Source organism: Leopardus geoffroyi, chromosome A2 (genome assembly GCF_018350155.1).
Source record: "Leopardus geoffroyi isolate Oge1 chromosome A2, O.geoffroyi_Oge1_pat1.0, whole genome shotgun sequence".
In the NCBI taxonomy this organism is placed as follows: Eukaryota; Metazoa; Chordata; class Mammalia; order Carnivora; family Felidae; genus Leopardus; species Leopardus geoffroyi.
Window position 1 is genome coordinate 81,393,093 of NC_059331.1, and position 24,686 is coordinate 81,417,778.

The window sequence follows — 24,686 nt, forward strand, 5'->3', positions numbered from 1 at the left end:
GCTAGGGTCCAAGGGGTCAAGTCCCCAGACTCCTACCAAATTCTTTACTTCATTACCAAGAGAAGTCAGAAACAGGCTGCCCTTTCCTGGCCTGCTTTTCCATTCATTGACTCATTTTTTTAGCAGACATTTTTGGTACACCTACTTTATTCTGTTCCTGTGCAAACTATTGAGACTAAAGATGGCCCTGTCCCCAGAAGAGCTCACAATCTGAACACCTGTGGCCTTAGACTTGACTCAGATTATAAGCAGTCCTGAAAGCATGACACAGTCCTTGGCATGACACTGATACATGAAACTTAATTGTCTTCTTTTCTGTAGGGCTCTGTGCTCTAAAACAATGTACCTACTTTTATAGTAGGAATTTCTTAATGGAACTCTGGAAGTTGTGATGGCTGTTAGATTACAAATATAAATTATTACCATAGAGGAGGCACATTCTTGTCATGGCACATATCATGACGAGCACTGATATGCAGCAATCGTGTGTCTACTGGAAGCATCTCAGTGAATCCTGGAATTATCCTACTAGGAATGAAAATGCAACATATTAGCCATAGATCATTGGTAAAATAAACAATAAAGGCTTAGCCTGGATTTTAACAATCTGTTGCGTACTTAGGGAGTATTTAATATGTGGGTAATTGATGCAGTAGACATTAAGGGATCATTCTGAGCCATTAAGATCAAGTGTATGTGTAGGTAGTGTGCTCTGGGAGGGTTTAATCAATGGAACTGAGCCTGCACATTAATTCTGCGCATCTTTTTTGTTTTCTTTTGTTTTGCACTTTTGTTGGGCACCAAAAAGAACTAATCACAACCCCTGAAAATTTCTAGAGACAAAAAATATGATGTGATTTTAAAAGAATCTTTTATGACGGTCAGTGAATGGCAACTTTCTTGAGCACAGTGAATGTGCTCTCAAAATTCCCTCTTTTTAGACTTTCTCTCTGGTTTAGATGAATCAAGGTCCCAAGTGTTTTCTGTGTACAATGGACTGTTTAACTTTTTGTTTCCACTTAACATCAGCTTGTCCATGAAACCAAAACAAGTTAATGTTTCAGAAATAATAAGCAGAATTTAGCACCCAGATGTTCTTACTTATAGTACATTGTAGCATGTCCCTCAACCCCAAAACAATACCCCCAAACTCAACTTTCATCTTCTATTGAGAGCTAACTGGAAGTTTTCCAATAACTACTGTTGTATTTATCGTAAGGAATAGTAGTAGTGTAATTTAAACACCTCACATTTTCATCTCTAAATGAGAGGCTCTTTCGTATATACCTTTTTTTAAAATATTCTTTCTTTTTTCCTTTCTTTTCCTAGCATCAAGTCTCTGTGTAACAACAACTAAAAAATCTGATATTTTGTTTTTCTTTAAAATGTCACCAATTAAATTAAGATTGAGGTATATATCCAAACCACAGATTTCTTTTTAACTTTTCTTCATGATAAAATTGTTGAATTGGATAATGATTGAGCAGACATTAAACTACCAAAGAAAAATGATTGGCAGCAAAATACAAGTTCAGCCCTCTTGCACTGTTGGTGGGAATGCAAATTGGTGCAACCACTCTGGAAAACAGTGTGGAGGTTCCTCAAAAAATTAAAAATAGACCTACCCTATGACCCAGAAATAGCACTGCTAGGAATTTACCCAAGGGATACAGGAGTACTGATGCATAGGGGCACTTGTACCCCAATGTTTATAGCAGCACTCTCAACAATAGCCAAATTATGGAAAGAGCCTAAATGTCCATCAACTGATGAATGGAGAAAGAAATTGTGGTTTATATACACAATGGAGTACTACGTGGCAATGAGAAAGAATGAAATATGGCCCTTTGTAGCAACGTGGATAGAACTGGAGAGTGTGATGCTAAGTGAAATAAGCCATACAGAGAAAGACAGATACCATATGTTTTCACTCTTATGTGGATCCTGAGAAACTTAACAGAAACCCATGGGGGAGGGGAAGGAAAAAAAAAAAAAAGAGGTTAGAGTGGGAGAGAGCCAAAGCATAAGAGACTCTTAAAAACTGAGAACAAACTGAGGGTTGATGGGGGGTGGGAGAGAGGGGAGGGTGGGTGATGGGTATTGAAGAGGGCACTTTTTGGGATGAGCACTGGGTGTTGTATGGAAACCAATTTGACAATAAACTTCATATATTTAAAAAAAAAATACAAGTTCCAGGAAGTTCCGTTATCTGAAAGATTCTGAACTCTGACATTCTTTGTGCTGCCACATGTCAGTTAAAATATTGGATTTATTACCATACCTTGTTTCTAGGTCCAGTGCCACCCGCTTCCGCTGGAGTCAGAGCTATTACACAGCCCAAGATGAGTGGGCTTTGGATAACATTTACATTGGACAGCAGTGCCCAAGTATGTGCAGTGGGCATGGCTCATGTGACCACGGTATGTGCAGGTATGTATGCCACCAAGTGTGATTGTGTGCTTCTCAGGATTTGTGTTTAAGTGTCGTTTTGGGTTTTTTCGTTTTTGTTTTTGTTTTGTTTTTGAGAGAGCGTGAATTGGGGAGGAGTAGAGAGAGAGGGGGACAGAGAATCCCAAGCAGGCTCCATGCTGACAGCAGCAAGCCTGAGGGCTCGAACCCACGAACCATGAGATCATGACCTGAGCTAAAGTCAGACACTCAACCGACTGAGCCACCCAGATGTCCCAGAATTTGTGTTTAGAGGGATACCATAGCAGTTGTCCTCAGAGTTGTATGGACAGACTAATAAATAATGAAATAGCCAAAAGAAAAGGATCCTCCTTTCTGTTCTTATTTCAGATGTAAAAGATGTTGTTACATTTGAAAAAGTTTTTTTTTAATGTTTATTTATTTTTGGGAGAGAGGAGAGACAGAATCTGAAGCAGGCTCCAGGCTCTGAGCTGTCAGCACAGAGCCCGACACAGGGCTCAAACCCATGAGCCATGAGACCATGACTTGAGCTGAAGTTGGACGCTCAACTGATTGAGCCACTCAGGCGCCCCAAGCTGTTGTTACATTTAAGTAAAGTCTGAAGCCATATATTCTAAACTTCAAAATCTAACAAAAGACCAGGCCTCCTGGGTATAAATTTCAGAGTTTATTAATTAACCCCAAAGTCCTCTTTGGGAAACAAGAGCCTTGCTATTGTTTCCCTTTCCTTCCTCTGACACTCTTGAAGCACCTGTCAGACAGCTGCTACACGCTGTCTTATGTCACTCCACGAGAAGCTCAAGGTTGTGGGCAGGGGGCCATGGTGATTATCGCTAATGAGGATGAGATAGGAACACACTTAAATACTCAAAGACTCTAAAAGAGATGTAATTTAATCAGAAAAGGGAGCTATAAAACGTGGCCAGAGCTACATGTTGGATGAACAGACAAATATTTATATGTGACTTTGAAGACTATATGTGACTTTGAGGAAAATCCCACTCTTCTTCTCCCCAGCCACCAACACACACACACACACACACACACACACACACACACACACACACCCTTCTTCATTACTGCTTGATGCCTCAGTTCTGTTATAGCACTGTTTCTTTTAAGGATTCCGTCCTTTTGTTCTTGCTGTTCGGTGTCTGTTAAAACCTGAAGGTTGTCACTACCACATACACAGATTGACACTGGAGAAATATCTAGTGTGGATGCTAAGGTCTGAGCAAAAGTGAGACATAGGAAATGCTGCAGGTGCGTGGCCTTGGCATTCACAGAGGAGACAGTGACTTGTTTGTTTGGCCTTCCTCTCTCATAGGTGTGACCAGGGGTACCAAGGCACCGAATGCCACCCAGAAGCGGCTCTTCCTTCCACGATTATGTCAGATTTTGAGAACCAGAATGGTTGGGAGTCTGACTGGCAAGAAGTTATTGGGGGAGAAATTGTAAAACCAGAGCAAGGGTGTGGGGTCATCTCTTCTGGATCGTCTCTGTATTTCAGCAAGGTAAGAGCTGGGGATAAAGGTATGACTAAGGTCTGGGAATGCATGATCAGGAAAATATGTGATTTATGGAGCAGTCTGAACTCAGAAGGTACAAACATGAGGTAGTTTTATTCTCCCCAGCCCACATTACTTGCTTTTAAATTCGTTTGTCAAATTCCTACCCCTTAAGTACATTTGGTAAACTCCTATAGTTTTATGATTGTTTTTGGTTACTACAAATCCAGCTTAGGTCAGTTTAAAATCCCTGCCCTTGGGGCGCCTGGGTGGCGCAGTCGGTTAAGCGTCCGACTTCAGCCAGGTCACGATCTCGCGGTCCGTGAGTTCGAGCCCCGCGTCGGGCTCTGGGCTGATGGCTCAGAGCCTGGAGCCTGTTTCCGATTCTGTGTCTCCCTCTCTCTCTGCCCCTCCCCCGTTCATGCTCTGTCTCTCTCTGTCCCAAAAATAAATAAACGTTGAAAAAAAAAATTTTTTTTTAAAAAATAAAATCCCTGCCCTTCTTTTACCGAATTTAAATCCAATCGCCTTCCTTTCCTGCTGTGCCAGCCGGGCTTCTGTCTTGAATGTCTTTGAGTGGGGCAGGGACTTGGTGTCTTCTTGCCCCAGCATCAGAGGATGTGTGAGCGTGCGGCCCATGGGCGAGGGGTGAGTGGTGGTGGAGAAGGTGAAGCCTAGAGATTAAGAGCAGCAGCTGCCTGCTGCAGGCGGAATCTGCCACTTGGCAGCTGTGTGACTTTGAGCAAATCCCATAACCTCTGTGTGACTCAGCTTCCTCATTTGTACAGTGGAACTAATAAGAGGATCTACCTCATTAGTCTTCACACAGGGTAAGTGAGTTAGCACTTGCAAATCACATACAATGCCTGACACATAGCACTCGTACAAGGATTTGTGAAATTTGTCAATCTGTTAATCTCAAGAATATGATTGGAGGAAGGAGGGATAATGGTGAGGTTTGGGGACATGCACAGCCATCCATGTTGAACATTGAGTTTGGTGGCTGCTGGTGGCATCTGCTAATACAGGACTGTCTTAGTCAATTCAGACTACTATCATTAAAAATACCATAGATTGGGTGGCTTAAGTAGGAAACTTTTTTTTCTCAGTTCTGAAAGGTTTGTGAAGTCCCAGATGAAGGCACCAGCAGATTCAGTGTCTGATGAGGGCCTGCTTCCTGGTTTGTAGATGGACATCTTCTCATTGTATCCTCACATGGTGGAGAGAGCACCAAGAGAAAAATCAGGCTGTCTTGTATCTCTTTTTTTTTTTTTTTGGTTTATGTTTTCATTTTTTAATGTTTATTCTTGACACAGAGATTCAAAAGAGTGTGTGAGCAGGTGGGGGTCAGAGAGAGAGGGAGACACAGAATCCAAAGCAGGCTCCAGGCTCTGAGCTGTCTGCACAGAGCCCGATGCAGGGCTCAAACCCACCAACCATGATATCATGACCTAAGCTGAAGTCTGATGCTCAACTGACTGAGCCACCCAGGCGCCCCTTGTGTCTCTTCTTATCAGGACACTAATACCATCATGAGGGCTCCACTCTCATAATCTAATAACCTGACAAAGGCCCACCATCCCTTTAGAGGTTAGGCTTTCAACATACGGGTTTGGGGGCACATATACATGAAATCTACAATGGACACTGTGTAGAAGTTTTTCTTTCTTTTGAATGTTTTTTTTTTTTTTTTTTTTTTTGAGAGGGAGAGAGAGTGTGTGTGTGCGCACAAACAGGGGAGGGGCAGAGAGAGAGGGAGACAGAGGATCCGAAGCAGGCTCTGCACTGACAGCAGAGAGCCCAGTTAGGGGCTCGAACTCATGAACTGCGAGATCATGACCTGAACTGAAGTCAGACACTCAACCGACTGAGCCACCCAGGTGCCCCAGAAGTTTTTCTCGCAGTGTTTGTCTTCACTAGTGGCAGCACCAGTTTGGGCAGACAAGTCAGTAGACACCAACTGGGAACAAAGGTGTCCACTGGAATCTGTAAGACTGATTCTCTTGGAACATCCCCAACCCATGTTGCTTGGTCAGCAATGGGGAAGGGGGAACCACCTTCCTCTCCTCCCTTGCTACTGTCTAGGCAGGACATTACTTTCATTCTCCCTCCTCCAATTCGTCTCTTTATATAGTTCTCAAAAGGACTGGAGAGGGAGCAGGTCCACTTCTCCAACCTGAGCTATATGTCTAACCCTACTAATGAGCAGCTCCCTATAGAATGTGAGATGCTTAGGGGCACCAGGGTGGCTCAGTCAGTTGAGCGTCTGACTTCGGCTTGGGTCATGATCTTGCAGTGTGAGTTTGAGCCCTGCGTCAGGCTCTGTGCTGACAGCTCAGAGCCTGGAGCCTGCTTCAGATTCTGTGTCTCCCTCTCTCTCTGCCCCTCCCCCACTCATGCTCCATCTCTCTCTCTCTCTCTCTGTCAAAAATAAAAATAAACATTAAAAAAAAATTTAGAATGCGAGGTGCTTAAAACCACATCTTTCCATTAAGGACTATAGCCACCAATTCTAGGACAACTGGAAATGTCCCAGTCTGCATCACAAATACACAGGTGTGGGTGATATACTGTAGGGCTGATATGTTGTGGAATCTGGGAAGAAATCCAAAATAAGTCAATTTATGCAAATGCAAAAATAGGTACAGGTTTTGTTTTGATGCAGGTGCAGAACAAAGAATCAGCCAGCAAACAAGATAGAGAATGATAGAAAATCAGGGATGGATTCCATTTAATGATATTTCCTATCCATTGACATTGAACATCCGCCGGGTATTATTATTAGAGATGATAGTCCACAAGCAACCAGTGTACTTTGCATAGATCTGGATACACTGTATAATTGCTCAGAAGTGGGAAGATAGTGTCTCCGTAGGCATCAATTTTAAAATAAGGTTATGAATCCTTAACCAATATGTACCAAACATCCCAGTACACATATGTGCGTACAGATATTTTATTTTTTTAATTTTTTTTAACATTTATTTTATTTTTGAGACAGAGGGAGAGACAGAGCATGAATGGGGGAGGGTCAGAGAGAGGGAGACACAGAATCTGAAACAGGCTCCAGGTTCTGAGCTGTCAGCACAGAGCCCAACGCGGGGCTCGAACTCACAGACTGCGAGATCGTGACCTGAGCTGAAGTCGGCCACTTAACCGACTGAGCCACCCAGGCGCCCCCATAGACAGATATTTTAAACACAGAAAGATTATATATCAATATGTATGTACTTAATTCAAGGTGATCTCTGTTGTCAGACTACCTGGATCTGTACCTAGGCTCCAAAACTCATTAGCTCATTCATCTTGCAGACTTCCACATCTTTCTGTACCTTAGTTTTCTCTATTTTAGAGCGGGATGTTGGGACCATTGGTGGGTTAATGAAGGTAAAGAATAAAGAGTCATGTGGGGCACATAGAAATCATTCAGTAAGTGTTAGCTGTCACAATTACATTTTATGAGAGTGTATTTAAAATTTATATCATTAGGGGCACCTGGGTGGCTCAGTCAGTTGAGTGTCTGACTTCAGCTCAGGTCATGATCTCATGGTTTGTGGGTTCGAGCCCCGCATCTGGCCGATGGCTTGGAGCCTGGATCCTGCTTCAGATTCTGTATTTCTCTCTCTCTCTGCCTCTCCCCTGCTTGCGCTTTGTCTCTCAAAAATAATAAATAAACATTTAAAAAATTATGAAAAAAATTAAAAATTTGTATCATTAAATACTTCTATCTATATGCCCTGCCACTAACTTAAAACCAGCATTTCAAAAGTAAAATCATTCTCTTCCCTTCCCAATCCAGCCTTTTCCCTACATTTTTGTCAGAATATCTGAAGAGCATTTTTTTCTTTTTTCTCTTATATCAGTAGATCTGTTTTGAATTCTAAGTGAGACAAACTAGCTTAAGCAAAAAAGGGGAAATTTGGTTCATGTAATCAGAACACAGGGAGGGCTTATATGAAGCTGGCCTCAGAGATACCTGGAACCAGAAACTCAAATGCCCACAGAACTCTCTCCTCTATTTTCAGGTCAGCTGTCATTATGAGAGTGGTGCCAGGACCACAGAGCTCTCTAAGCAGCTCTGTAGGAACATCTAGGGAAGGTTTCTGATTGGCCAGTCACAGTGTCTGGAGGAATGACATACTCTGATTGACAGAGCCAGAGTCATGTGCTCACTGCTTTAGCACAGAGGTGGGATACACAATTTGGCAGCCCCTACCAGCCAAAGCAGTAACCCAAAGGAAAGGTTCCTTAGCCCTATTGCAAACCACCCTAAACCTAAAATGTGGTTCTATTCTGTCCCTCTTTGATCAATCAGGATGCTTTCCAGTACTGCTGCCCTAACTACACATCTTATTTTATTTTTTGAAACATCAGACTTCTGCTCCAAACAGAAATTTCTCCTCCCCATCCCAGGTTTTGATAATTTCCTTGTCTTTGTTTAATCTCCACTGCCTACCATCATGCCTTCTACTGTCTCTGTATCCCTATAAACCTTGTAAACGTCCTGCTCAAATCCTGCTTCTCCATGGAGCTTTGTGGCATGATGACTACACTGCTCTCTCCTTTCTTTGAATTCCTCCCTCACTTGTGTTCTATTCATAGATAGATCATAGTTTTATTTTTATTTTCATAGTACCCAGAAAGATGCTGAATCCTACTGACTGAGCCAAACTCTAGATAAGGTGTTCAACTCAGAAATGCATGCCATGAGCTAGGCATGTACAAATCAACAAGTACCTTGAGACTGAATAGATTATAGAATTGATAGATGATCATATGACCAAGTGGGATTCAACAAGGAATAGAATTTGGTCTGCTGCCCTAATTGTCATTATTGTCACTACACGTATTTGTGAACTCTCCTTCCAAGTTTGTTTTCCTATTGTGTATGGTGTAATTGGCACCCAATAATTCTTATTGATAAGGAAGGAAGGAAGGAAGGAAGGAAGGAAGGAAGGAAGGAAAGAAGGAAGGAAGGAGGAAAGAAAGAAAGAAAGAAAGAAAGAAAGAAAGAAAGAAAGAAAGAAAGAAGAAGAAAGAAAGAAAAAGAGAAAGAGAGAGAGAGAAAGAAAGAAAAAAAAGAAAATTAGAAAGCAGGAGGTTTTAAAGAAATGGTTGTTTTCAGGACACCTGGGTGGCTCAGTTGATTAAGCATCCTGCTCTTGATTTTGGCTCAGGTCATGATCTCACAATTGTGAGATCAAGCTCCATGTCAGGCTCAGTGTGAAGCAAGGAGCCTGCTTGGGATTCTCTCCCTCTCCCTGTCTATCTGCCCCTCTCTGGTCATGCTCTTTCTCTCTCTCTCTCTCTCTCTCTCTCTCTCTCTCTCTCTCAAAATAAATAAATTTAAGAAAAAAAAGAAATGGTTGTTTTCAAATAAATATAGAAATATTTTTCTAGTAGCATTTTGACTAGAGAATATTTTAATGAGAGACAAATGTAAAGTTTTATGAAATGTTTTAGAGGTTGTGTTATGAAGTCTCTAGATTCTGAAGACATTGCCTTTAAAATGTTTTATTTTATCTAAACCCTTAAAGCAGTGAGCCATTTTAACCTAGAATGTTGGAAGGAAATTGGATGGTATTTTTACATTCCAAAAAAATGAGGAGATCCATAACCTAGTACTTTAACACACATGCATGCGCGCATTAGATGTGTATATCTCTACACTTACACACACATAAATACATTGATAATAGTAGAATAGAAAAACCGCAAAGCATGTTGTTACATCAGATTCTAAATTCTGACAAAAAGTTTGCCGTAAGCCATTTCCTTTTTCTTTTTTATCTCCCTTTAAAACAATGTTCAGCATTTCAGGTCACTGAACAAAAGAAAATGATCTGTGCTATTCTCTAGGAAAAAACACCTTCATTGCCAAACTAAGCATTTGTATGATATTTTCTACCATTTACAAAAATCTCACAAAACCCTTTCAAAACCTTTGTCGACCAACACCATAGTCTCCTGGAAAAAAAGCACTACTCTGTGAATTTCACAATAGACCAATCATTCCAATCAGCTAATTGTGATAATTGGATTTTTTATAAATCTCCTCACCTTAGATCTTTGTCCTTCTGGCTCATTTCCACATGCCAAATTTTTATAGAAGTTTTCTGTATTGGAATTAGCTAGCTAGGTTCTATAGTTTTTCTTCTTAAAATCATTCTTCCTGTAATGATCCTGAGGCATGAAAATTCTAGGCTAGATTATAATAACCTCTGAGGTGTTTCTCACTTACAATATCTCACATCAACAAAAATAAAAGTTAAAAGCATACATAACACGTTGAAAATGCCTATTACTTTTAGGATTTTCTCAAATACGTACTTAAAATTGAGAATTCCAAAGAATAAGTTCTTGTCTCAGGATTAACTTCAGTTCTCATTTTGCTGCTCCCTCGTTTGTTTTGGAGTCTCTTAATTGGCTTTAGATTTATCAGGAACAGTGTAGTGTTTTAATTATCCCCAAGTATTTCCCCTGTGACTTCTAATAACTGAAACCCTTTCTTAATTAACTTAGTGGATTAGAATCGGGTTTAAATTATAAGTCTGAGGGATGTTTTTCTCTATACTATGTATCCTATCTCAGTTTTTCTTCCTGGCTTTTAATTGAACTCCTTGGGAGCTCTCCAAGACCAATTCAGTGCAGTCTATGGATTAGCTTTGGCGGTACCTCTGGGTGGAAGAATCTCATGGGCAAACCGTTTTTCAGTCCCATTAGTGCGAACCCATTTATGCAAAACAGGAATGACAACAAACCTTGTCAATTTGAGTCTAGTACTTCACCACATGACTGTGACATGTAGGGGACACACTGAGCAAAGGAAGCAGGTTGAGGATATTTCCAACATTTTTTGAGACACAAAGAAACCATTTCATGGTCACAAAAACTTACTGAAATGGTCCCTCCCACCCTCTCTGTTACCAAGAAAGAGACAGAGAGAGAGACTGACCAGGAGCCTCAGAGACTTGTGTACTCTTTCTTTTTGTCAAAAAGTTATTATTTTGCATGTTTCACTTTAATTCCCAGGGAGGAGGGGGGTCAGGGCCTATCTCTGGAGAGGATGTTCCCTCAGCAAGACATGCCATGTGCTAGGCAAATTACATGCAACATCTATTTCATCTAATTGTCACAGCACCCTATAAGGAAGGTATTATTACCCATATTGTTTCTTTGAGGAAAAGAAAAGCTCAGAAAGGTCACACAGCTAGTGAACAGCATGAATAATGGTCTAAAATTCCAACCCAATTCCAACTGATTTCAAAGTATATGGTCTTTCTTCTCCACTACTCTGCCTGGAAGAGATTTACAAAGCAAATACGTGGAGTGTTTTAATTAAAATTAATTTTGCTTTATTTTTAAAGACTTTCAAATACTCTTTGGTATAATTAGCAGTTCCCTAGGGTCTCATAACCAAGTCTGGGAATCAATGATGCAGAGACTAATCAAATGTATTCGGAACAGTTACCATAACCAGAGCAGAGAATTAAATGGCACAACTTGCTCCTCTCAACAGTATGATGGGAACAAAATCATCTCCACCTGATGCTAGGATGTGCCTATGATCTTGAAACTGAAATGACAGAATGCCAAAGAGCCCCCAGATGATTGAATCTGTGGTTCTTCTGTCTTTTGGAAAGGCTGGGAAAAGGCAGCTGGTGAGCTGGGATCTGGACACCTCTTGGGTCGACTTTGTCCAGTTCTACATCCAGATTGGTGGAGAGAGCGCTGCGTGCAACAAACCCGACAGCAGAGAGGAAGGCGTCCTCCTTCAGTACAGCAACAATGGGGGCATCCAGTGGCACCTGCTGGCAGAAATGTACTTCTCAGACTTCAGCAAACCCAGGTAACCACCCCTGATGGCCTTCCACTAGTTTCCAGGAACAGTAGAGTTCAGTTTTCTTGAGCTGTTTCTCGAATGTTAGCTATTGCAAACGTAGACAGACTCATTAGATTCTGACATAAATGATAGCCCAGTATATAAAAATTTCATTTCATTTGTTTATGGACAAAAAGCACTCATGTTCATGTTTGAATTTTTAAAGAATTTGGGGAAAATTGTGACTAGAGGAAAAGACAACAGAACAGTTTTCCCAAAGAAACTGCATGATATAGGGATGTTCCAAGCTCACATTTCCAGTTTGCAGGTTTTGTGAATGCACACACAATATGTATATAAAGAAGCATACATTTATATATTAACATCTGGATATGGATATAGGTGTTCATTGGTTAGATTTAACAGCAAGATGGATTTTATTAAAGATGGACTTCCGCTCAGGTCACGATCTCATGGTTCGTGGGTTCAAGCCCCGCGTCGGGCTCTGTGCTGACAGCTCAGAGCCTGGAGCCTGCCTCAGATTCTGTGTCTCCCTCTCTCTGTGCCCCTCCCCGGCTCACACTCTGTCTCTCTCTCAAAAATAAATAAACATTAAAATTTTTTTTAAGTTTTCATATTAGCACCAGAGCTAGTCCTGGACAAAATATGAATGAATCTGTGGGGCTCAGATTTCTGAAATTTTTTACTGACCCATCCCTGTCTTGATTTTCATGCAAGGAGGAAATATATAATATCTTAGACAATAACTCTTAAGGAGTTTGGGAAAATGACTCGTGTTTAATACTAATCCCTATACCAGACAATCAATGTGTTTTTCTATATTTAAATTTAGTTATTTTACAATTACATAGCATTTTGAAATTCTGTATTTATACTTTATATTTTATATGTGTCATTAAAATCTATTCAAGGATATCATTTTTAGAGTATTCCTCTTATAATCTCATGTTTGTACTTTAACAAAGAGACAGAATTTTTCTTTATATGTTCACCACCAACCCATTTTAAGTTTTAACATCCTATTTGGCATTTTACAACTGAACTTTGTTTTATTGAAGAAAAATATTATTGAAGACTCTGTAGGTTCAGTTCTTACAAATTAAATTATTTTAAACATAGTCTATAACAGAGAGCTATTTTGTAGCTTGAAGATTTAGAAGTTTGTTCTTTTAAAACACTGAGTCACTTAAAGGTGACATAACTTTCCATATATAACATAAGTAGCCATGCAGATAGACCAACCAAAAGTACTTCTTCTGAGAGACACTGAGAGAATCTAAAACCAGAGAAGAGCCAGGGTGCCTGGGTGGCTCAGTCAGTTAAGTGTCCAACTTCAGCTCAGGGTTCCTGGGTTCAAGCCCCATATCAGGCTCTATGCTGACAGCTCAGAGCCTGGAGCCTGCTTCAGATTCTGTCTCCCTCTCTCTCTGCCCCTCCACTGTTCATGCTCTGTCTCTGTCTCTCTTTCTCTCTCTCAAAAATAAATAAAACATTAAAAACATTTTTTAATAAAAATAAAAAAATTAAACCAGAGAAAAGACAACTTGGGTAAAATGAGAGACATAACATCCAGGCCAGGGAGAATGTCAGGAATGGTGTGTGGGAAATGGGACCTGGTAAGATTTCCTCCAGTACAAGGAAGAGGGAATTCATAATGGTGCCAAACTAGCTGAAACAACAATTTAAAATAATGGAAATTACTTTTTCCAAATAATATCATTGGCAATCTGGAAATTATGCAGCATTCAGTAAAGTGACTGAAGTACTGTATAGACAAACAGAAGTTCAGTAGCTTTTTCAGATTTCATAAATACTCAGTTTTGATTTATGGGAATTTTTCTTTAGGACCAGACTGTTTCACCACATTATCAAAGAGTTCTATGACACTAAAAATGGTTGGTAAATTTTGAGTTGGAAGATATCAGAAAAAGACCCCGTTCATGGTGGCAAATACATAAATATAAGGACTAATTTTAACAAACAATACTAAGCATCTGTGTAAAGAAGACTACAAAATTTCCTTCAGAGATATAGTAGAAGACAAATAAGTGGAAAATAATATAACATCTCTAGATAGGTAAACTAAAGATTGTGATATGCAGATACTTCTTAATTTATGTTTCATGCAATTCCAATCAAAATCTTAGTGGAATTTGGGGGTGGGGAAGGACTTTGTATCTAGACATATAAACTGGCAAAAATAGCTTAAACTTTTGGGGAAAAAAGAGAGGAATGCCCCACATGATATTAAAACACACTGTATAACCTAAGGTATTTGAATGGTGCATGGATAGACAGAAACAGTGAACCAAATAGATCACCCAGAAATTGGCTCAGATGTGTGTAAAATCTTGTATATTGTATATTAAAAAAAAATAAAAGACACATCAACTATCAATGAGAAAGAAGTGGTTATTCAAACAAGCAGTGTTAGAAAAAAATGGGTAGGCTCTAGAGGAAAATTATCTATTAGATCATTACCCTACCCCATCAAAAACTGTTAAAGACTGGTTAAAGATTTAAACATTTAAGTTACTTTCTGATCTTAGAAAGAGATGTAAACTTCCTGAACACAAATTCAATGGAAGAATTAACAGAGGAAAGGGCTACTTATGTGGAAATATACTACGTGCGAATGTGTAACTACATACACATGTAACATATACCTGTCAAAGAAAACAAAGAAGTTAAAGAGAAGAAAGACTGAGAAAATATTTGCAACCAATATGAGAAACAGAGGATTGATGTTACTGTAAAGATTATCGAAAACACCAGTAAGATCCCAATTTTAAAAAATGGGTGAAAGAAATGAGTAGATGTTACAAAAGAGAAAACACAGAGGTTTAATGAAATATGAATAATAGCCAATGTCTGTTGCAATAAAAAAGATATCATTTTTCATCAGTCCGGTGGTCATTTTTTAATGATAACACCAGTGCTATTTCCACATGGGAGCAGCAAGACAGGTCATTCTGCAAACCGTATGACTCTTCCAGGAAGAAATTTGGAAAAATCAGGAGCCTTAAACATGACTAGTTTATTCAACCTGGTAATTTCATGTCTAGGAATTATTTGTAAATCTTTCTAAACCTTTCTAAATTATTTCTAAAGAAATAAACCGAGTCATAGCTGTACACATAAAGGTTTTCAACGCAGAATTATTTATAACAGAGAGAAGTAAAATAAACAATAGTGTGTCTGTGTCATGAAAATATATAGACAGTAAAATGATCTTAAAAAATAACTATACTGACACGAGGATGTGCATATGACATAATATGAAATTTCAAACTGTAGGATGCTGAATTATACATATATTTCACCTATAGGAAAGATTACATGCTTTAATGATACATCAAGCTGTTAGCACAAGTCAACCCCATGCAGAAGATTATGGGTGATTTTCTGTTTCATTTGTTTTTATTTAAAAAAAAAATGTTTCTTCTTAATGTTTATTCATTTTTGAGAGAGAGAGAGAGAGAGAGAGAGAGAGAGAATGAGAGCAAGCCGGGGAGGGGGCAGAGAGAGAGAGAGGGAGACACAGAATCCAAAGCAGGCTCCAGGCTCCAAACTTCCAGCACAGAGCCCGACGTGGGGCTCAAATCCACGAACCGTGAGATTGTGACCTGAGCCAAAGTCCAACGCTTAATCAACTGAGCCACACAGGCGCCCCATCATTTTTAATGCATAGTAAAATGAAATGGTTTGGAAAAAATTGTAATGCTATTTTAATGTAATAATGTACAGAGGAACAGTTTTTTCAAGGTATTTCTTAAAAATGTTATGCCGTTGTCATGGTAATCAAAAGGTTCAGTAAATCAGACTTAGTAGAAATGTCTGCCTCAAAAAGTTACAATTCCAAATGGAATAAACATGGCCAGGACTAAACGGACTTACAACTTTAAACCTCTTGATCTGATCTGTCTAAACTTAAAAATATATATATCAAGAGATCAGGGGTGCCTGCGTGGCTCAGTCGATTAAGCATCGGACTTCAGCTCAGGTCATGATCTCACGGTTTGTGTATTCAAGCCCGCATCGGGCGCTATGCTAACAGCTCAGAGCCTGGAGCCTGCTTTGGATTCTGTGTCTCCCTCTGTGTCTGCCCCTCCCCTGTTCTGTCTCTCCCTGTCTCTCAAAAAAAATTAATATGCATATATAATATATATAATATATATATAATATATATTAGATATATTAGATATATTAGATATATATTATATATATATTATATATATATATATCTCAAGAGATCAAACAAAACTAAACTTTCTCTTGTTGCTACTCTTGTTATTTAAACAGCTGCTAAGAAGAAAAACAGCCTTTCCTTTCCCAGCCGTAAATGATTTCCTTTTATGCAGATTCGTCTACCTGGAACTTCCAGCTGCCGCTAAGACCTCTTGCACAAGATTCCGCTGGTGGCAGCCTGTGTTCTCAGGGGAAGGCTACGATCAGTGGGCAGTCGATGACATCATCATTCTGTCAGAGAAACAAAAGCAGGTCATCCCCATTGTGAACCCGACTTTACCCCAGGTATCTTTCCTATGCCTGAACTCCAAGAAGACAGGATTATAAAAATAGATGGGATTACAGAATTCCTCACTTCCCCCAAAGATTGATTGCTTGACCCTGGAATATAAGCTTTATAAGTAACATAAGTTTTCTGTGTTTGTAGTTACTTTTTTACACTTAATCGTTTTATTTTCTCTCTATGCTACTACTTCACAGATTATTTAGATATTTTTAAAAAATGGCTAGGAAGTCTGGCCAAGACATCAAGCACAATTATTAATGTGTTTATAAAATTAGATATACAGTGGCAAAATATTTTCAGTGGTTAAATCATCAGGAAAAAGGGCTTATGGCATTAAAAAAATAATAATTTAGAGATTCTGCTGTGTTTTCCTAGCAATACAAATCGTACATGGCCCTGCATGTCATAAACTGAAAATTCCTTTCTTGTTTTCAAAGCTATCAAATTGTCTGTATTGTTTCTAATAGAACTTTTATGAGAAGCCAGCTTTTGATTACCCTATGAATCAAATGAGTGTGTGGTTGATGTTGGCCAATGAAGGAATGGTTAAAAATGAAACTTTCTGCTCTGCCACACCATCAGCCATGGTATTTGGAAAATCAGATGGGGATCGCTTTGCAGTAACTCGAGATTTGACTCTGAAACCTGGATATGTTCTACAGTTTAAGGTATTTATGCACAGACTTCTTCCCGGGGCAGGTAAAAGAGCAAACCGTCTCCCAGACTCATAAGTGACATTGAAAGAACACAAATTTTTCAAACTCTCTTGAAGAAGGGACTCACTTGAACAAAGGTTCAGCATTCTTAGAATGGCAAAGCTCTTTATTTAGGTTTACCCACAATGAAAAAAACTGGTCAGGTTGAAAACTGACTTTTAGATTTTCTATCTGATTATGACTTAATGAATCCCATGCTTCTGAAGGGTAAGAGAGTTCTCTTTTTCAATTTGCTAATGCTTTGGGGACTTAGGAGTTATTTTGTGTTTTTACTATAGGATTTTCAAACAACTTCCCTTCCTTTGATTTAGTAAATTTATACCTTAATGATCACTGCTTTCTTAAAACCTTGCTGTTTTTCAGCACTGTGATAACATGTCTACACATATAGGAGTGCCTGGGTGGCTCGGTCAGTTAGGCGTCCAACTCTTGGTTTCAGCTCAGGTCCTGATCTCCCAGTTTGTGAGATTGAGCCCTGTGTCAGGCTCTGCACTGACAGCGTGGAGCCTGCTTGGGATTCTCTCTGTATACTGTCTCTGCTTCTCCCCGACTAGGGCTCGCTCTCTCTTGCTCTCTGTCTCTCAAAATAAATAAATAAACATTAAAAAAAAAAAAACCACCAAGAACATGTCAACCTGTATAGCAAGTATTTACTCTGACAAGCTCTTTTTTCAGAAGCCTAATCAAAATTTCATTTTGTTTATAATAAAATCCCACTGGTGAATTCTGGGGTCGAAAGTAATGCAGTTTTAATGAGCTAGCACAACTACATGGTCCTTACGTAACGGCAGGATGCAGATGGTAAATAATTTACAAATGGAATTATTCAAGAGATCAGATGTTTATAGGCAGCTCTTCAAATATGATTTCCACAGGTCTGTAAACAAGAAAGTTAGTCATAAATAAAATGATTAGTGAAATGTTATTCTTCTCTGTTTAGAGTTTGATGCTAAACTACAGTGGAAAAACCATTAGCAGCAGTATACAACTCTATATTAATGTGTTGGTACTGCCTAAAAATGGTAACAAAATAATGGCAATAGCAAAATAGCAAAATAATACCTTGCTGGAATACTATGCTCTTTCTCACTTGACACCTTCTCAGTTTCATTAATCACAAAATCACAATACTGTAGGTGTTAAAATCTGCAAGATGGCATTCTGGTGTTTAAAAAATCTAAATCAGGGGGCGCCTGGGTGACTCAGTTAAGCATCCAACTATGGCTCAGGTCATGATCTTGTGGTTGGTAGGTTCAAGCCCTGCATCAGGCTCTGTGCTGACAGCTCAGAGCCTCGAGCCTGCTTTGGGTTCTGTGTCTCCCTCTCTCTCGGCTCCTCCCCCACTCATGCTCTGTCTCTGTCTCTCTCTCTCTCTCTCTCTCTCAAAAATAAACATTTTAAAAAATTACAAATAAAATAAAATTAAAAATCTAAATCAAGAAAACATTATGAAATGTTTCAAGTACTTAAACAACCAGCAAGAATGCACAATGCCTAAGATAATCTCAATTCTCAAATGACACCAGCAGAAGACTTTTGATTGTTGCTATTAATTGATAATAGATATGTAATATGGGTCATTTGGGGATTGATGATTAATGTATATTTGGAATCTGTGACAAGAACTTGGTGTCATTTGTACAAAGTGCTGGTACATTTTTGTAATGCATGCCATTTGTCAAACACTAGTTATTAAGAATATAGACATGAAAAATATGGCCCTGGCCCTCAAGGAACTCAGAAATTAGGAAGTGAGCCAGAAGAGAGAACAGTAATTCTCACAAGAGTGTTGTAGTAGAAATAGGCTCTGGGTGGTATGAGAGTACCTGGCATATTGCCTGGCGTGTGGCAGATGCTCCAAAAACATCTGTCAGTTGGAAGGATGGATGGATGGATGGATGGATGGATGGATGGATGGACGGATGGATGGAAGGATGGATGGAGGGAAGGATGGATGGATGGATGGATGGACGGATGGATGGATGGAAGGATGGATGGAAGGATGGATGGATGGATAGATGGATGGATAGATGGATAAGTTGAAATGAAAGGTCTCTGGAAATACAGACTTAGCCAGATGAACAATGGAAGGGGAAGAATTCCAGTTAGAGGGAACAGAATGTGCAAATATACAAAAATAAATGAAAGTGCAAATTAGAAATGAAAACTTGGAAACTCTTAGGATGTGTGCCACAAAGTTGAGAGAGAAAGTTGATCCTCGTTACCTTTATATGGTACGTTAAGCCACTTGGACATTAACCCAAGAGCAGTGAGTCATGGAAGGGTTTTAATACATTAAGTGCAAGAATCAGACCCGTTTTAGAAAGATCCTTCCAGCAGCAGTATAGGTGTCGACTTAACAAGAGGAGAAACTGTAATCAACAAGTGCATTTATTCATTTATTCAACAAATATTTGTAAAGTCTCTACTATATACCAGACTCTGTTTTATGCTATGAGCATAAATAGGAATAGAGAGTGTGGACTCCAGTGGTGTGGGGTAGTTATCATTTTATAAGGCGTTGTCAGGTTCCCTCACTAATAAAATGACTTTTAAGCTGAGACCTACAAAAGTTAAAAGGGTGAGTTATTCAGCTTTCTGGGAAAGACCAATCCAGGCATAAGGTACAAAAAGTACAAAGGCTTGGCATCAGGAATGTGCTTGCAAGAGTTCAGAAAATCACAAGGACGCCATTGTGACTAGAGCAAAGAGAGCGAGAACAGGGAGACACATAGAAAAAAGGAGGTCAGACTTGGACTTCTGCTCTGAATAAAATGGCTAGCAGAAGAGACATACTCTGACTCAGGCTTTTAAAGAATCTGGTGACTGTGCTGGGAGTACAGTGGCAGAGGCAACGGTGGAGACAGAAAGACCAGCTGGGCAGCTATTGCAATGATCCAGGTAAAAGATGAGGACTGTGCAAGAGTGGAGGAGGCGGGGAGAAGTACTCAGATTGTTGACTATATTCTGAGTAAAGAAAGGATGCTAGAGCAGTCATCAAAGGATGAAATGAGGCCAGATTAAAGGACTGTGTGAGATTATAAAAATAAGTAGATGATCTGCGAGATGTGAAAGGGGAAGAGTCAACAGGTTTTGGTGACCTGTTGGATGATAGAATGGATTTTAGAATGACTCCCACATTCCTGGCTCCAGTCATTGAAACTGGAGATACAGGAAGATTTGTTTTAGGGTATGGATGATGAGGGCAGACCTGGGCCTGCGGAATTGGGGATGCCTGTGGACTGCTCACATGGAAATACATGGGAAGCAGTTATGGACCTTTCCAGACAGCTGGAGAGAGGCCCAGTCTGGGAGTTGTAGGTATTTAGAAGGAATTTGAAATTATGATGTGAATGACTTATTAAGGAGCATGTATAGAGTACAAAGATAAGAAAGCCAAGAATTGAATGCTAGAAAACATAAACAGTTAAGAAGCAGACTAAATGGTCAATTTAAAAAGGCATAGACTTGTCAGGCCACTGAAAGTGCCGTCAACTTCCCTACTTTAGAAACAATGATGGCCATAATGAAAAGCTAACTGTGTGTGCCCTTTGTAATTACCATCAACTCTTACCAACCAAAAGCTAATGCTTACTAATGTGCAACGAAAGGAATTTGTGCTAAAAGAGTTTAATCATGCATCTGAGATTGTCAAGTCTTTGCTTATATTATTGACATTGAATTATATAAACTTGGATAAATGTATCACAATAAAATTCCTACTAGCCCAATTATAAAGTCTTCTGAGAGATGCTTTCTAGCTGTGAGTATGGGAATAAGGAAAATATAGAATCTTCTTTCGAAAGACTGGATTCAACTACCAATAGTCACAAGTATGAACTGGTTGACCTCTTGATGTCTGGACCAGTATTATGCCTGTGACCCTACCTTTTCTTCATCCTTTATTCTTCAGTCATGATCATGTTCCTTTGAGTGCTTACTTCAGTTTTTTTTATACAATTTGACTATTCTTATCTCTAGGCTTATACATTAAAGCTCTATGGTGGCTCCTACCAACAACCTAAATAAGATATGAATAGATTATTCATGTAAGATGGTATGTAATTAAATAGGGGCACCTGGGTGGCTCAGTTGGTAAGCGTCTAACTCTTGATTTTGGCTTAGGTCATGATCTCATGGTTTATGAGTTTGAGCCCTGCTCAGGATTCTCTCTCCATCTCTCTCTGCCCCTCCTCACTCTCACTTTCTCTCCCTCTCTCTCTCAAAATAAATAAATAAACTTAAAAAAAAAAGATGGCAGGGGCATCCGGGTGGCTCAGTCATTTAAGCGTCTGACTTCAGCTCACATCATGATCTCTCGGTTCGTGGGTTCAAGCCCTGCATTGGGCTCTGTGCTGACAGCTCAGAGCCTGGAGCCTGCTTCGGATTCTGTGTCTCCCTCTCTCTCCACCCCTCCCCTGCTCATGCTCTCTCTCTGTCTCTCAAAAGTAAATAAATGTTTAAAAAATTTTTAATAAAAAAATTAAAAATTAAAACAAATAAAAAAAAGATGGCATATAACCAAATAAATATCAAGAAAAGAGATTGACATTTATAATTACCAAAAAATATAAACTAAAACAGTAATAAAATTATTTGTACATATACTAATTTAGAAAGAAACTGTTTTAAACCTAAATAACATTCAGAGCTGTGGTAAAACTGATTCATTTGAACCCAGCTGATTAAAAATGAACACATACAAATAAAAAAATTTAAAGTGTTTCTGCATTTTGATTCAGTAATACTATTTCTAGGAATTTATCTGGTGATAACAGATCAACTAAAGAACAAACATATATTCTTTGCAATGCTGCATATAATAATAAAACAATATGTTAAATAGAAAGTAAAAGTTAAGTTTTATTTATTTATTTATTTAATGTTTATTTTTGAGAGAGAGACAGAGCATGAGTGGGGGAGGAGCAGAGAGAGAGGAAGACACAGAATCTGAAGTAGGTTCCAGGCTCCAAGCTATCAGCACAGAGCCCCACACAGGGCTTGACCCCACGAACCACGAGATCATGACCTGAGCTGAAGTTGGTTGCTTACCTGAGGCGCCCCACAAAAGGAAAGTTTAGGAAGTGTGATGACTTCAACAATAACCAAAATGTATGCCTCTTTATAAAGATTAGAAGAGAAAACAGGAAAAAAAATACCCATGCTAGGGCATTGGGATTTAAGTTGCTTTATTTATTTTTCTTTTTTTTTAAATACTATTAATCCTGTGATGACATTCCTCTATATGAGTGCACAGGACAATAACGGTTTTATTTATACATTATTTTTCCTTATTTGATGCAGTGGCAAAAACTTAGCTCTTTTCATCTAAGTTAGCAATGATTTCTTACTGAGCTTTGGCAAGAAAATGTAGTAAAGATGTTTGTTCCACTGAAAGCAGAAGGATGGCACTCACTTCAGGTAACCTTCATGTCCTGAGGAGGATAGCTCTTTATCTTCTGCTTCCCTCTGTTTATACAGTCCTGGGATCAGAGAAGAAAACCATTTCTTGGCTTCTATGATTTTGTCTATGGCTCCAACCTCAGAGATACTATCCTTCTGTTTTCCTGCCTATAATCCCAGGAAATCCACAAAATGGCAACTGGTCCAGCTTTTCTTAAAAAACGCCCATTGCTCACCTAAAGATTTCTAGAACCTACAGAAGGGTCTTGTTTGGAATTGACCTGAATGTCTTATCATTGTCAATAAAAGACAGACTCAGTAGAAAGGGCCCTGGCTGCTGTAGCACCTAATGTATTAAATGATAACTTGAAATGAAGACCTTTTATAATTCTGTCTTTCCTTTGGACAGCTAAACATAGGATGTGCCAATCAATTCAGCAGTGCTGCTCCAGTTCTTCTTCAGTATTCTCATGATGCTGGAATGTCCTGGTTTCTGGTGAAAGAAGGCTGTTACCCAGCATCTGTGGGCAAAGGATGTGAAGGAAACTCCCGAGAACTAAGTGAGCCCACCGTGTATCACACAGGGGACTTTGAGGAATGGACGAGAATCACCATTGTTATTCCCAGGTCTCTTGCATCCAGGTACAGTGACCATTCTTATTATGTGCCCTAGGTGTTATTTCTTGGAAGCATATATTTATCTCAATATCATCATTTCAATAACCTACAAGAATTCATATAGTCTAGCCATATCTGTTCACAAAATAAGGAAAAGAGCCCTGGGGCAAAGTTCCCAAAGCCCAGGTGTGTGTTGAGGTGCACATGTACCCATGCATGCTTGTGAAACAGATTTACTCACTCATTCATTCATTCATTCATTCATTCATTCATTTATCCAACAAATATTTATTGAGCACCATTCTGGGCACTGGGACAGCAGTGAACAAAAGATGTTTAAAGTCCAAGGGAGTCATAAGGCATTATTATATCAGACTTTGACTTTATATAGATTTTTGGTAATTTAATACCTACCTGTGTGGGCAATTTGAGATATCTTGTAATATAAAAGATCCCTTTAGGGGCTCCTGGGTGGCTCAGTCAGTTAAGCATCCTACTTCAGCTCAGGTCATGATCTCATGGTCCGTGAGTTCGAGCCCTGTGTCAGGCTCTGTGCTGACAGCTCAGAGCCTGGAGCCTGCTTCGGATTCTGTGTGTCTCTCTCTCTTCCCTTCCCCTGATCACACACTGTCTCTCTGTCTCTCTCAAAAATAAATACATATTAAAAAAGATTTTTAAAAATTCCTTTAAATAACTATAAAAATAATATGAAGATTAAATATCAATTGACAGAGAAATGAGATAAATGGATTAAAAGAACTTGAAGGAATTAGTTTCATTAATAGGGCAATAAATTTAACTCTTAGTTTGCTGGCAGCTAGGACAAAGGGGAAAAATATATAGTCATTTAGTTCTCATGTTTGGATAAAAAGAAAAAATTCATTCTGATTTTTAAGAAAAGGATAACATTTTTTCCATGCTTAGTATTCTAAAATAGATTTATAGCATGTATATGTATCCTTATGCCAGGTAAAGTAGATATCAGTATTTTTAACTCTATCATTTTATGAAAGATAAACATTCTTCAAGCAGACACGTCTTAATTGAATCCCAGGATGTAGCATTAAATCGTGACTAAGTCAAGGCATTTCTGCAGAGCTGAGATGATATACATCTATCTACTCGTATAGCTTTCTGGTTGTGACTTCATATACACTTGGAATATTCATTAGTGCCATTCAGCAATATTTCCAGCTTGCTTGCTTCCTTCCTAGAATATGGTAGGATTATATTTTCCCCGCATCTTTAAAAGTTTGATGCGGTCTAATAAAATGTGAATGGAAATCAAATGTGTGGTTTTTAAGAGCCCATGTGGATTTTGTAATGTTCTATGCTTTATGAAAGCATGTTTTGAGATGTAGTTTTCATCAGGCTGGGTCCCTTAATGTCTACAACAAGCAGACTTCCTTGCCAGCCTACACTGGGCATACAGCAGAAGCAAGAAATAACTTTTGTTGAGTTAAGCCACTGAGATTGGGGATTGTTGGTCACCACAACATAGCTTACCTGCTCCAGACTGATAACAGTGGTAAAAGCATAACAGTCGATAGGAGTGGTCTATTCATAAAGTTCTTGGAGACCATTCTGTCTGTGACAACTTGCACCTAATTGATCACCAAACTTATTGTTCCTCA

The 24,686-nt window shown here is 39.1% G+C and overlaps 1 protein-coding gene across 3 annotated transcripts in view; it reads left to right on the forward strand.

The window, feature by feature from the left end:
* The window catches only part of RELN (reelin), a 531,804-nt gene that overhangs the window by 398,082 nt on the left and 109,036 nt on the right, over positions 1-24,686 (forward strand). For all 3 annotated transcript variants that reach the window (XM_045494541.1, XM_045494542.1, XM_045494543.1), the window contains exons 23-28: positions 2,293-2,430; positions 3,758-3,944; positions 11,582-11,787; positions 16,143-16,314; positions 16,783-16,983; positions 22,844-23,076. In XM_045494541.1, coding sequence (XP_045350497.1) covers positions 2,293-2,430; positions 3,758-3,944; positions 11,582-11,787; positions 16,143-16,314; positions 16,783-16,983; positions 22,844-23,076 — 1,137 coding nt within the window. The remainder of the gene's footprint in view (positions 1-2,292; positions 2,431-3,757; positions 3,945-11,581; positions 11,788-16,142; positions 16,315-16,782; positions 16,984-22,843; positions 23,077-24,686) is intronic.